At 44.2% G+C, this 12917-nt stretch overlaps 2 protein-coding genes across 2 annotated transcripts in view; both read left to right on the top strand.

Moving 5' to 3' along the window:
- Window positions 1-5868, top strand: part of LOC138961237 (transient receptor potential cation channel subfamily V member 4-like) — a gene marked incomplete in the record, with an annotated part of 7072 nt that extends 1204 nt beyond the window's left edge. The window contains 5 exon segments of the mRNA XM_070332837.1: window positions 89-212; window positions 2213-2876; window positions 3449-3598; window positions 4342-4633; window positions 5854-5868. Coding sequence (XP_070188938.1) covers window positions 89-212; window positions 2213-2876; window positions 3449-3598; window positions 4342-4633; window positions 5854-5868 — 1245 coding nt within the window.
- A 276-nt stretch (window positions 5869-6144) lies between these two features.
- LOC138962622 (uncharacterized) lies at window positions 6145-11528 on the top strand. The gene is made up of 2 exons (XM_070334511.1): window positions 6145-6604; window positions 9157-11528. The coding sequence occupies exons 1-2, from the start codon at window positions 6449-6451 to the stop codon at window positions 10549-10551; spliced, it is 1551 nt and encodes a 516-aa protein (XP_070190612.1). The 5' UTR covers window positions 6145-6448; the 3' UTR covers window positions 10552-11528.
- The last annotated feature ends 1389 nt before the right edge of the window (window positions 11529-12917 follow it).

The raw sequence follows: 12917 nt of genomic DNA, 5'->3' as shown, positions 1-12917 counted from the left end.
CTACACGTAGCTGAAATATGCTGCATACACCATTCAATCCAGCAGTATGATGAACTCGTCACGTGTAATTATCGTCTTTTATCAACAGTGTGCAGGGGTGGAGAAACACGTGTGGCGAATTGAAAACAAAGAGGAGCTGACTGCACTGCAGCTGGCAGCAAATTTGTCCACCTCTGGTTCTTCCCTCTTTTCTTACATCTTCAACCTGAAAGGTGTCCAGTGTGTGTGTGTATGTTTTTTTTTTTTTGGGGGGGGGGTAGGTGTGTGTGAGGGGAGGGGTTATGAGTGTGTACGTGTGTGTGTAGTATACGCGCGCGCGCGCGTGTATGTGTGTGTTTGCATGCGTGTGTGGTGTGGTGTGGTGTGTATGGGTGTGTGTGTGTGGTAGGGGGGATGATTTGTATATATATTTGTTGCGTGTGTGAGGGGTTTGTCCACATAAAGAAACAGATGGTCTTTAAGATTGATGAAAACATTTTAAAAAAGAAGAAGGATACTGTAGTAAGTGTTTGTTGGGCGTGTTTCAGAGTTCGGTATTTCATCATTATTTCAACTAGCGCAACTAAAAAATAATATTGGATACATTAATGAAATAGTGATACCGAACTACAGAGCACGAAACAACTCAAAGTTGTTTACCGGCACGGTTGGCCTAGTGGTAAGGCGTCCGCCCCGTGATCGGGAGGTCGTGGGTTCGAACCCCGGCCGCGAATTTGCGATTCCTAAACGCCCCACTGAACGACTGACGTCACAGCCGCTTCGGCCTTTTCCGGAGGAACACCGCGTGCCACTTCGATCGCGTTGCACTTGCAGTCATTCGGCGATGCCACCTTGATTATCAGTTAATAAAGTTATTATTCTGGCAATATGAAAGAAATTTTTCTTTTGCTACACTTACACATAGTTTTATGAAGATCAATTTCAGACTCGGTAAAAGAATACTTGTATCATGAGCGACAGTTTTGTTTCTGGTAACTATATTGATTTCTTCAAGTTGCACTAATGTTTACGCTTTGCGCTGCAGTTCAATATGTGTGCTTGTTATTGGCAAATACGGTGAGCCCACGCCGTTTAGTTTGCAGACCGTGCACATGTGAGCTTTGTGTAATCGCGTTTTCATCATAACATACCACCGTGCTAAACCGCTTTGGGGGAAATAGTTTTAAAAAAAAAATAAAAAAAAATAAACGGAATGCATCATGGTTGAAAAGATTGAAGGGTGGAGTTAAGGACACAAAATAGATGACCACAATAAAGCAAACAAGAAAAAAAACTGTAACCAGGAAGGGAGTCGAACCCGAGTCAGCTGACCTTCAAGCTGGAGCACAAACCACTAGGCTACGACAGCAAGGGCTACAAAAGTAAAGGCATTTCAGGGTTACTCCGTCGTATGTGGCGTTTCTCGCGCATGAATGTTCTGTTACCAACTCTACAGCTAAGAAAGGTTGCATTTGAAGTTAAATGTCCACTAAAATATCAAAGGGAACACCATTTCTGAACAACACAACGGTTTGCGCTAGCCTCTCGCAGTCGTTCAGGTGAAACCAAATCGGCTTGCCTGATACAGCAGATATTTCAACACAGTTTCCACGTCACACCGTGAAACACTGAGCTACAGTTAAGTAACGTGATATGTTTTCAATTGTTCGTTCACTTATATTGCTTTCAGATTTAACACACCAAGATGAATGAAACAGTGGCACGGTTTTCGTTGCGAAAATGTGCAATGGCAGTGCTACTCGATCGAAGTGTGTATTATGTACACGCGGTGTTCCTCCGGAAAAGACCGAAGCGACATGTGACGTCAGTCCTTCAGTGGGGCGTTTAGGAATCGCAAATTCGGGGTCATACCTAAGACTTTAAAATTGGCAATCTAGTGGCTGCTCCGCCTGGCGTCTGGCATTATGGGGTTAGTGCTAGGACTGGTTGGTCCGGTGTCAGAATAATGTGACTGGGTGAGACATGCAGCCTGTGCTGCTACTTCTGTCTTGTGTGTGGCGCACGTTATATGTCAAAGCAGCACCGCCCTGATATGGCCCTTCGTGGTCGGCTGGGCGCAAACAAACAAACAAACAAACAAAACAACTTGTTTGGACTTTATTTTTTAACTACATCAGCAGGCTTGTTCGCTGGAAATGTTAGATGATGTTAGATCTTCTTCTTTCTTCTTATTCTGTTTTGCAATAAAACAAATTAATGGGTTTTTTTTTAGGCGTATATTGTCACTTCGACGACAGCGACGGCATGTTCAACAGCTTCGAGTTTGATATCACCGAGATCGACACGATGGGGGACTGGGAGAGGAGGAATCAGAACCTAGAACAAGCCTCCTCGGTTACTAGCGACGCCGAGTCCAAGTTTCAGAGAAAACCCTCAACCAAAGCCGCCGACCTCATGCCAGAGAGGTTCGAGAAAGGCTTCTCCGTGCTTGAGATGGTGTGTGAGCTGAAAGCGGAGGACGCCTTCCCGGTACTGAAGAACGAGATCGTGGAGGAGGTGGTGAAGCAGAAATGGGACTACTATCTGCTGTGGTTCATCTCCTTTCTCCTGCTCCACCTCGGCCTGATGATCCTCGTCACCATCTACGCCGTGTACAAGGCTGAGATCATCTGCTATCAGATCCTGGCGGAGCACCGTAACGACTCCAAGGCCTGCCAGGAGTTCGCCAGCGTCACCATGGCTAGGCGGGAAGAGGAACAGACGTTTGTTCTCGCCACGTCCATCGTCCTTGTTTTGCCGGAGATGGCTCTCGTGGCCTACGAATCGTTGCGCCTGTATCACAAACCGCCCAAGCTGGACCTGCTGTTTGAAAGGAACGCCATCTACAGGGTCCTGCTCGTGTTCTTGGCCGTGTGTCTCATGATGGACAATGTGTGGTAAGTTTGGTGGAATGTTTTTTTCTTTTTCAGAATGTTTCATTCAGGTAAATTCTTTACATTTTGACATGAAGTGCACATGTATTAAAGGCCATATGACCAAGTCGTAAAAATGTTCAAACCAGAGCTGGATCAAGTGTTATAGAGGGGGGTGGGGGGAGGGGGAGGGTGGGGTGTCCAAAAATGAGGCAGGGGTCTTGCGGGCCCCTTGCGGTAATTTTTGGGTCTATCCTCGTGTCTGGAAAGCAAATTTCTAACGAGGTACATCAGGGGGCCAGGTCCTGGTCCCCCCCCCCCTCCTTTGCTTTCCAGACACGAGAATAGACCCACAAATTACCACAAGGGTCCTGCAGGTCCGGCCCTGCAAACCGATGAGCAGTCAGATTTGTGGTGAATCTCATGGACAGATTTGTTTGTGTCGGTTACATCTATTTTATATTTCTTCGAACTTGATACATGAAATTCATGAGCAATGTATCTCAGTTTCTGATTCATATTGCATCTGACGAAGGCGAGTCGTTTGAGCATTTGCTCTTGGTCTCGTGAATGGTAAACGCATGAGTTTGATGCAGGTTCTGGGTGGCAGGGGTTAGCAACAATTTCTTCTTGATCCTGGCTCTCCTGGTTGGGTGGTGGTTCATGATCTTCTTCCTGCGGCCTTTCAAGTTGTTCTCCTTCTTCACTGTCATGATGCAGAAGGTCTTGGTGGGGGACATGGCAAGGTAAGTCAAGTACGTAAATACATGTGAAAGTTATGTTGAAAGGATATTGTCCATAGAGGCTCTACAGCGATCTCAAATGATTTCTTTATAGTTGTATTTTACACACTGTGATGCAACGGTGAACATTCTTAAGACTAATTTTGAAACTGGAAGAGATAACGGGTCTTCTTCTTCTTTGTTCAAGGCCGCTGAAACTCCCACCATCTTTTACGTGTATGACCGATTTTAACCCGCCATTCAGGCAGCCACACGCCGCTTTTCGGGAGAGAGATAACGGTTCAAAATAGACGCTCGTCCGAGGCATACGTCCCTAATGTAATGACGGAGTCCCTATTTCATAACACTCACAAACGCGTGAAATTCAAACACATGCAAAAATTGGGTAAACAGTGAATCGGAATTTTTTTGTAGGCGAAATTCAGAATGGTCAATCGTATTGCTGATGTTGCGATAATTGTGTCGATATAGATTTCTGGTGGTATTGATTTCAGTTTTGCATTTCTACTCCTTCTCCTCCTCCTTCTCCTCCTCCTTCTCCTTCTTCTCCTTCTTCTTCTCCTTCTCCTCCTCCTTCTTCTTCTTCTCCTTCTCCTCTTCCTTCTCCTCCTCCTCCTTCTTCTTCTCCTTCTTCTTCTCCTCCTCCTCCTTCTCCTTCTCCTCCTCCTCCTCCTTCTCCTTCTCCTTTTCTTCTTCTTCTTCTTTCTGAGCAGTTTTTCTCATGTTCATCGATTTTTTTCGGGCAGATTTTTCTGCTTCATCATCTTCGAATTCATCGCGTTCTCCGCGGCCATGTACATCCTGTACGTACCAGCCCCCAACGGACCTCCTGAGGAGTTCAAAACCGTGCAGGCCACGATCATGACCATGTTCCAGCTGATGCTTGGTCTCGCGGACCTTCAGGTGCTCAGCGACTCCTCCATCCCTTGGCTGACCACCCTGCTCTTCGTCTTCTTCGTCCTGCTGACCTACGCCTTGATGCTCAATGCTCTCATCGCCCTCATGTCGTGTACTTGTTCTGGCGTGGCAGCGAAAACGGTGAGAGGGTGGGTTTTGAGTGTAGGTGCTTGTTTGGTGTGTGAATAGCTTCACTTTGTGTCTATTTTTAATTTCTATTTTTGAGTCACTTGAGAAAAAGTGACTCTATGTAATCGGTCAGTGTTAGTCTGTCCGGCCGGCCGTCCGCCGTAGACACCACCTTAACGTTGGACTTTTCTCGGAAACTATCAAAGCAATCGGGCTCATATTTTGTTTAGTCGTGACCTCCAATGACCTCTACACTTTAACGATGGTTTCGTTGACCTTTTTCAAGGTCACAGGTCAGCGTCAAAGGAAAAATTAGACATTTTATATCTTTGACAAAGTTCATCGGATGTGATTGAAACTTTGTAGGATTATTCTTTACATCAAAGTATTTACATCTGTAGCCTTTTACGAACGTTATCAGAAAAACAAGGGAGATAACTAGCCTTTTCTGTTCGGCAACACACAACTTAACGTTGGGCTTTTCTCGGAAACTATAAAAGTGACCGGGCTCAAATTTTATGTGAACGTGACTCCCAGTGACCTCTACACTTTGACGTCTGCTTTGGTGACCTTTGACCTTTTTCAAGGTCACAGGTATGTCTTGAAGGAAAAAAATTGAAATATCATATCTCTGAAACTATTCATCGGATTTGATTCAAACTTTATAGGATTATTCTTTACATCAAATTATTTACATCTGTATTGTGTTGTGAATAGCAATTTCTTCCTGTCCATCTGATGCCTCATATAATATTCAGAAAGTTTGCGAAAGTGACTCGATCGAGCGTTTGCTCTTCTTGTTGTCAAAATGTATTTCAGTAGATTGAGACGAGGTGATCATGTATGTGTGTGTGAGTGTGTGTGTGTGTGTGTGTGTGTGTGTGTGTGTTTGAATAGTATCTCTGATTCAGTGTGTGTGTGTGTGTGTGTGTGTGTGTGTTTAGAACAATTCCAGGAAAACTATCACACAGTAGTTTATTATCATTTACATGTAAATTCTCCAAGATAATATCCCAACACGTGGTTTTTTTCTTCTTTTTTGTGTGTACATGTTTTAGAAAAAGTTGAGACTGCACTGTGGTGCCCGCGGTAAAGGATCCATTAAGTGCGTCTTAACTTTATTCTTGTCTTTTGATCTCTTTATCATCTTGATCATGCTGCTGACTTTCGCTTTGATGCTGAACGCACTCACTGCACTTATATCGAACACCTGCTCTAGTGTTCTATGGTAGGCGGTGGATGAATGACTGAACACAAAAACTGAACCAGAAAGAGAGAAAGAGAGCGATTAAAGGGATAGTTCAGAAAGAAAGAAAACGGTAACGGGGGCCAGTATGAGAAGATAAACAAGAGGATTTGTTTGTTTGTTTCTTTGTTTGTTTGCTTAACGCCCAGCCGACCACGAAGGGCCATATCAGGGCGGTGCTGCTTTGACATATAACGTGCGCCACACACAAGACTGAAGTCGCAGCACAGGCTTCATGTCTCACCCAGTCACATTATTCTGACACCGGACCAACCAGTCCTAGCACTAACCCCATAATGCCAGACGCCAGGCGGAGCAGCCACTAGATTGCCAATTTTAAAGTCTTAGGTATGACCCGGCCGGGGTTCGAACCCACGACCTCCCGATCACGGGGCGGACGCCTTACCACTAGGCCAACCGTGCCGGTAACAAGAGGATACTCAACTTGAATTCCTAGTGCGTCAAAATAGATACAATAACTAAACTAAACGAGAATCATATGCAGAACTAGGCAGTTATATAATCTGCCAGACATATTTTCCAGGAATACTCAAGACAGTTTTTGCACGCTGACAATAATTATGCGTTTCTTTTTTGGGGGATCACAGGAACAGCACTGTAAGTTACAGCGGCTTTCTGTCATACTGTACATGGAGACTCTGTTTCCATCCCGCAAAATGGTCTTTGCACCAGGAAGGCCTCTTCCATCCATCGAACTCGACAGGACATTTTTAGAGGTGACACCCCCCCCCCTTTCTCCTTGTGGTCTGCGTTGTTGATGCCGATGCCTATGCAGATGATGATGATGATGATGATAATGACGATGCTGCTTCAAGTGATAATGATGATGATGATGATGATGATGATGATGATGATAATGATGATGATGATGGTGACTGATGAAGAAGAAGATAATTATGTTGATAATGACGACGACGATGATGATGATGATGCATGATTACGATGATGATGACGACGACGATTGTGGTCCGTAAAATCATAAATGTCCCTTCGTGGTTTTTGACTCACATGCGAAGCAAAAGTGAGTCTATGTACTCACCCGAGTCGTCCGTCCGTCCGTCTGTCCGGACGTCCGTCCGTCCGTCCGGACGTCCGTCCGTCCGGAAAACTTTAACGTTGGATATTTCTTGGACACTATTCAGTCTATCAGTACCAAATTTGGCAAGATGGTGTATGATGACAAGGCCCCAAAAAACATACATAGCATCTTGACCTTGCTTCAAGGTCAAGGTCGCAGGGGCCATAAATGTTGCCTAAAAAACAGCTATTTTTCACATTTTTCCCATTTTCTCTGAAGTTTTTGAGATTCAATACCTCACCTATATATGATATATAGGGCAAAGTAAGCCCCATCTTTTGATACCAGTTTGGTTTACCTTGCTTCAAGGTCAAGGTCACAGGAGCTCTTCAAAGTTGGATTGTATACATATTTTGAAGTGACCTTGACCCTGAACTATGGAAGATAACTGTTTCAAACTTTAAAATTATGTGGGGCACATGTTATGCTTTCATCATGAAACACATTTGGTCACATATGATCAAGGTCAAGGTCACTTTGACCCTTATGAAATGTGACCAAAATAAGGTAGTGAACCACTAAAAGTGACCATATCTCATGGTAGAAAGAGCCAATAAGCACCATTGTACTTCCTATGTCTTGAATTAACAGCTTTGTGTTGCATGACCTTGGTCAAGGTCACATGTATTTTGGTAGGAAAAGGTCATGTAAAGGTCAAGGTCAAGCATGTGAGTCGTATGGGCTTTGCCCTTCTTGTTTTTTTTTTAAACAAGATTTTATTAAAGAAATACAGGGTGGCATGTATATGCGATACAGACATTTGTGACCACCCTTCGTGGTTGATACAGTTTTAGGTAATTAATAACCTACATGTGAACATGAGGGTTCCATGTCTTTTGAGCGCCAACATTTGAGCGCGAACATTTGAGCGCGAACATTTGAGCGCCACAACATTACAGCGCCGCACATTACAGCGCCGCACATTACGGCGCCGCACATTACAACGACGCACATTTGAGCGCCGGGTCGAGTATATGTATCACGAAAGACGTGAGTGTGTGCTTAGAGTTATTGTAGTCTGCAGCATAAGATAAGATAAGCGCCTTATAAATAACATTATTATTATTATTATTATTATTATTATTATTATTATTATTATTATTATTATATGGGATGTCACACGTACGGAATATGCGATGTGAACTGTTGTCGCACAGCTAAGGAGCAGAGTACGCTCGTACAGAAATGAACTCACACACACACACACACAACGCGGGATGCCACTCGTCAAATTCTGGCGGATGTCCACGACGGATTATCTCAAGCTGCAGTGCTAAGTCTTCCCAGCAAGTTTTCCATGACAAGGTCTATTCAACGACAGCGGTGTGTGTGTGTGTGTGTTTGTGTGTGTGCGTGTGTGTGTGTGTGAGTGTGTGTGTGTGTGTGTGTGTGTGTGCGTGTGTGTGTGTGTGTGTGAGTGTGTGTGTGTAAGTGTGTGTGTGTGTGTGTGTGTTACAGACTACACCATAAACATAAACACCATCACACATAAACAAACAAACACGCAAAATAACGGATCAAATAACGACTTCAGAAAACAGCACACAATGACACCAACGGCGCTCAAATGTCCGGCGCTGTAAAGTGCGGCGCTGAAATGTCGCGGCGCTCAAATGTGCGGCGCTCAAAAGTGCGGCGCTAAAATGTGCGGTGCTCAAATGTTGGCGCTCAAATGTTGGCGCTCAAAAGTCGTGTCACCGAACATGAGTGATAACATTGAAAGGGCGTACTCATAAGGCTACATCAACACAAATCTCAACCTAGCTTTCACATTTACAATCCCCCCTTTTACAATAGACCTTTCCCCACAAGACCCAATAATCTGAGAAAAGTTTTTTTGAAAAAAGGTAGTCCCATAAAATGGAGGTAAATTTGTTGAACGGTTTTGAACAAAAAATCTGAGATAGCAATGTCTTAAAAAAAGACCTCTACCTACCTTTCACTCTTACAATCCCGCTTTTAAAGTGGAATCCCCCCCTCCCTTCCACCAAGACCCCTGTCAAAATCTCCAATAATCTGAGAAAAGTTTGGTTATGAAAAAAAGCTAGTCCTAAACATTGGAGGTACATTTGTTGCCGTTACGAACAGACAATCTGGGAAAGTAAGGTCTTAAAAGGGGAGAAGTGTTAGGTCGGGAGAAACTAACATAGCAAGGACTGACATTCCAGTGCATTCAATCTGTGTCCACAGGGCAGACACATAGTGCTCTCGGACCTGAGCGAGGAAAGCCGGGGCCAGACGCTGGCGGACGAGTTCGCCCTCCTCCGCTCCAGAGCTCAGCAGGACATCCTCAGCACGGAGAACGGCTCCAATGAGGACAGCAAGGACGAGGTGTGGACCGACGCCATCAAGGCTTTCGACGAAGAAATAACACACGTGAACATAGCTTTACCACACGCACTAAGTCGACTATCGACTATGAACATTCACAGAGAAACATATTCGGTACCAGCGGAACTGAAAGTCACGCAGAGCGAGTTCCAAAGAGACAAGGCCACGCATGAGCTGGAGTTGAATTCAGTGAAAGGGGAGAAAGTTATCCTTTCGGGCGAGTTTGAGTCAGAAGATGTAGCGTTTCTGCTGGAGGAATACCAGGCGCAAGGAGACAAAAACAACTGCAGGAAATGTTCCCAGCAAAGGATAGGCAGCGGAGGGAACAGACTGCCGAGTGGGATTAACAGCTGCACAGGGGGCGGAATCCGAGATGGGAACACAGCTGATGATAGGAACACTTCTTGTTCAGCCGATTGCAGGGAAAAAGAAGACGGAACAAGGGATGAAAACAAGGCGCAAGGAGACAAAAACAACTGCAGGAAATGTTCCCAGCAAAGGATAGGCAGCGGAGGGAGCAGGTTGCAGAGTCGGAACAGCAGTACACGGGTGGGAACACGAGATTGGAACAAAGCAGGTGACTGGAACACTTCTTGCACAGTTTGCAGGGGAAAACAGGATGAGTCATGGGATGAAAACGACAGATATGGAGCGGTGCCGTGCAATGGAGGGATGAAAAGCTTTTATAGTGAAACAATCTTGAAGCAGGAACTTGAACAACAATGCTCTGCGATACATGAACCTCAAAGCTCGATTCACGAAGCTCCGCATAGATGCGACTTAAAAATGAGCTCACGAGGAACACAACACAGCTGCGATTTAAAGGCTGAAACGCAAAGAAAAAGGATCTTGAATTCTTTAGTCGCACAAACTCTCAGCAAAACAAGTTGTGCCAGGAAGGTAGAAGAATGTAACCCAAGAATGGAAATGCGCGGAACAAACAGCAGGAGAGAAGGAACACGAAATGAAAGCCGTGAGAAGGGCGGCGCGTCCAGTGTAAGCGACGAGAGGCATACAACACCACAAGAAACCAGCGCAAATGAAATATCGTCAGTGAACAGTCTTGAAAAAAACGCAACGTCACACAACTCCAAAACGAAAGACAAAATGTCAGTGCTCAGAAGTAAATTGAGGATGAGATCCCCTCGGGTGGGCAGTGCAGAGGTAGACACCCTAGGCGGAGGCAAAACAGAAGAAGAAAGCCGTAAGTATCAACAAAAAGCATGCAGAAGCTACACAGAAGGAGAATTGTAACATTGAAGCCATAAACACTAGAACACTATATACCCAGAGACAACACCGACCAGGAGTTAGCAATACGAGGACCATCTAAAAGGGCAACAACACACACAAACTAAAGGCATCGCAGTAGGGGACGCACCACACCAATGCAAAGAAATCAAACAAGTCAATGAGAAACAACAACAACAGGCAGTACAAAGGAAGACAAGCGCAAACAGCAAAAAAAGAGAGTCCCAAGTTGTAACTCCATTGGCGAGTCCCGACGAAGACACAAAACTCTGTGGAGCGAAGATATAAACCTCTGTGGAAGCGAGTTCTGTGGAAGCGAAGACAAAGATCTCCATGGAAGTGAAGGTTTCAGGGTGGAGTCGTTCACCGTCGGAGAGAAATCCTGACTTTTTACGATAACCTTGGTCAGCCTAGGTTTGATGATCAGACATGACGAAATGATGATTGTGGCAAATATGGTCCAGCGGCTGCGCGCAGAAAAGCGGCACTATTGTTCTTTTCTTTGATCTACATGTGTTTTCTTTTCTTTGAGCTGTAGAGGGAGGACAGTGTGTAGGGTATGCTTGCCTGAGCGGAGCAGGGGAATCCTAGTGGTATCACTTTTGATTTAGAACGTGCGTGTGTTTTTCTGTTATTGTTTTCCTATAGGACCTACATTAGGCCTAAAAAAAATAGGTGTGGTTACGGTAACCCGACCTACCCTATTTTTAGGGGCCGACCCTATAACTTTTTATTACATTTGTCAAAAAAAGAAAAAAAAAGAAAAAAAACGAGTGCAGAAAACGCAATGAAAGCGACAGCGCTCGAGTCGCACACTTATTTCCCTGTCAAGTAGGTTTAATTTGTACACATTAGAAATAAAAAGTAAAAAAAAAAAAAAAAAAGTGATTGCCTACCTTCCTACCCTATTTTTTTTGGCTATGTTACCTTAACCACACCTATTTTTTGTTTTGGTCTTATGCTGATTAAAATACATTTGAAACGCAGTGATCGTCCAGGTCGTATTTGTATGAAGGAAGGTTCATACGAATAAAATCTCGTAAAAACAGTCTCGTTGTATATTTGATTGTTGACAGTGCAATTGATGTATTGTGGTTTCTTTGTGACGAACAGTCTGTTTCGCAATCATCAGCTTCAACAAACCGCGACAGCACGATAGAGTCTCAAAACACAATCAACCAAACAAACAACTTGGGAAGGGGAGGGGGGAGCAAGCACACACTCAAATAAGCATCCCTCTCCACACACACACACACACACACACACATACATAGTATACATCACACGCGCGCGCACACACACATACACACCACACTACCAACTCGTGAGACAGACTCGATCCTTCGGTTCATTTCCAATACAAGTGAGCTAGTCATGCAGCATGACACAAGGCTATTTTTGAACACTCATTCACGCCACGCATGTTGAACTTTAGTGTTGTAAATTCCCTCAAGAAGTCCCGTTTAAAATCACGTCATAGATTGTGTCTCGTAGCCAAGGCTTACCTTCGAAAACTTAAAATATGACTGGATATCCATAATGACGTAATACTCATACGAAAAAAGACATTTTTACGTCAGTACTTCTACCAGAACTCAGACAGAATCCTAGACAGTGGAAATAACTAAAATCAGTCTGTACAAAAACAAGAGGGTAAAATGCGTTCTGCAAAATGATCACATGGCTAATATGAACCGCTTTGGCTCATTACACCAGCAGACATGTTGCTTTAAGATGAGAATGTAAAGATTCAAAGAAGGTGGCACATTGAAGAAGAGATACACCGCATTACACACCACGGGTAAAAAGCTGGAAAAACTGATTGAATGAGGAACTTCCTCAGGAAGTTCTCAGTGAAAGCTGTCTGAAACATCGTGCTTCAAGAAACAATGGACACGTTGACAACGGTGCTGGATACCACTACCAATTGCCACTACGGACAGCGAGAACTAAGCTAAATGGTGAGGAAGAAGTTCCTGAGATCTTGAAATTTACCTGAAAGGAAGACTAGACTTAGTGCGACCACAGGCGGAAGGTATCGTTCACTGGACCACCACTTTCATAGTACTCTTTCTATGAAAGTGGTGGTCCAGTGAACGATACCTTCCGCCTGTGGTGCGACTTCACGGTGAAAGGTAAGTAGTGAACACAGCTGTCAACTTTGTTGACATGTCTTCATTGTCCCATACCTGTGCAATCAAACTTGTTTTGAATTATAAGTTATAACTGGGCCGGGTACCTCACTTATTTAAAAACATTTTTTATTATTGTTTATTTTATGCCGTTTCATGCAAGGAGCGACTATTTATTTGCATGTATGATACAGGTACAAATGTGATAATTGTAGGCTTATACTAGTGATTACTGTG

Source organism: Littorina saxatilis, linkage group LG3 (genome assembly GCF_037325665.1).
Source record: "Littorina saxatilis isolate snail1 linkage group LG3, US_GU_Lsax_2.0, whole genome shotgun sequence".
In the NCBI taxonomy this organism is placed as follows: Eukaryota; Metazoa; Mollusca; class Gastropoda; order Littorinimorpha; family Littorinidae; genus Littorina; species Littorina saxatilis.
Note: the sequence above shows the minus strand (reverse complement) of the source record. Positions and strands in the feature narration are given on the sequence as shown.

Coding starts and splice junctions, on each gene's coding strand:
- LOC138962622 (XM_070334511.1), top strand. CDS start 6,449: ATGCGTTTCTTTTTTGGGGGATCACAGGAACAGCACTGTAAGTTACAG. Junction 6,605..9,156: donor TCGACAGGACATTTTTAGAG/GTGACACCCCCC, acceptor CTGTGTCCACAG/GGCAGACACATAGTGCTCTC.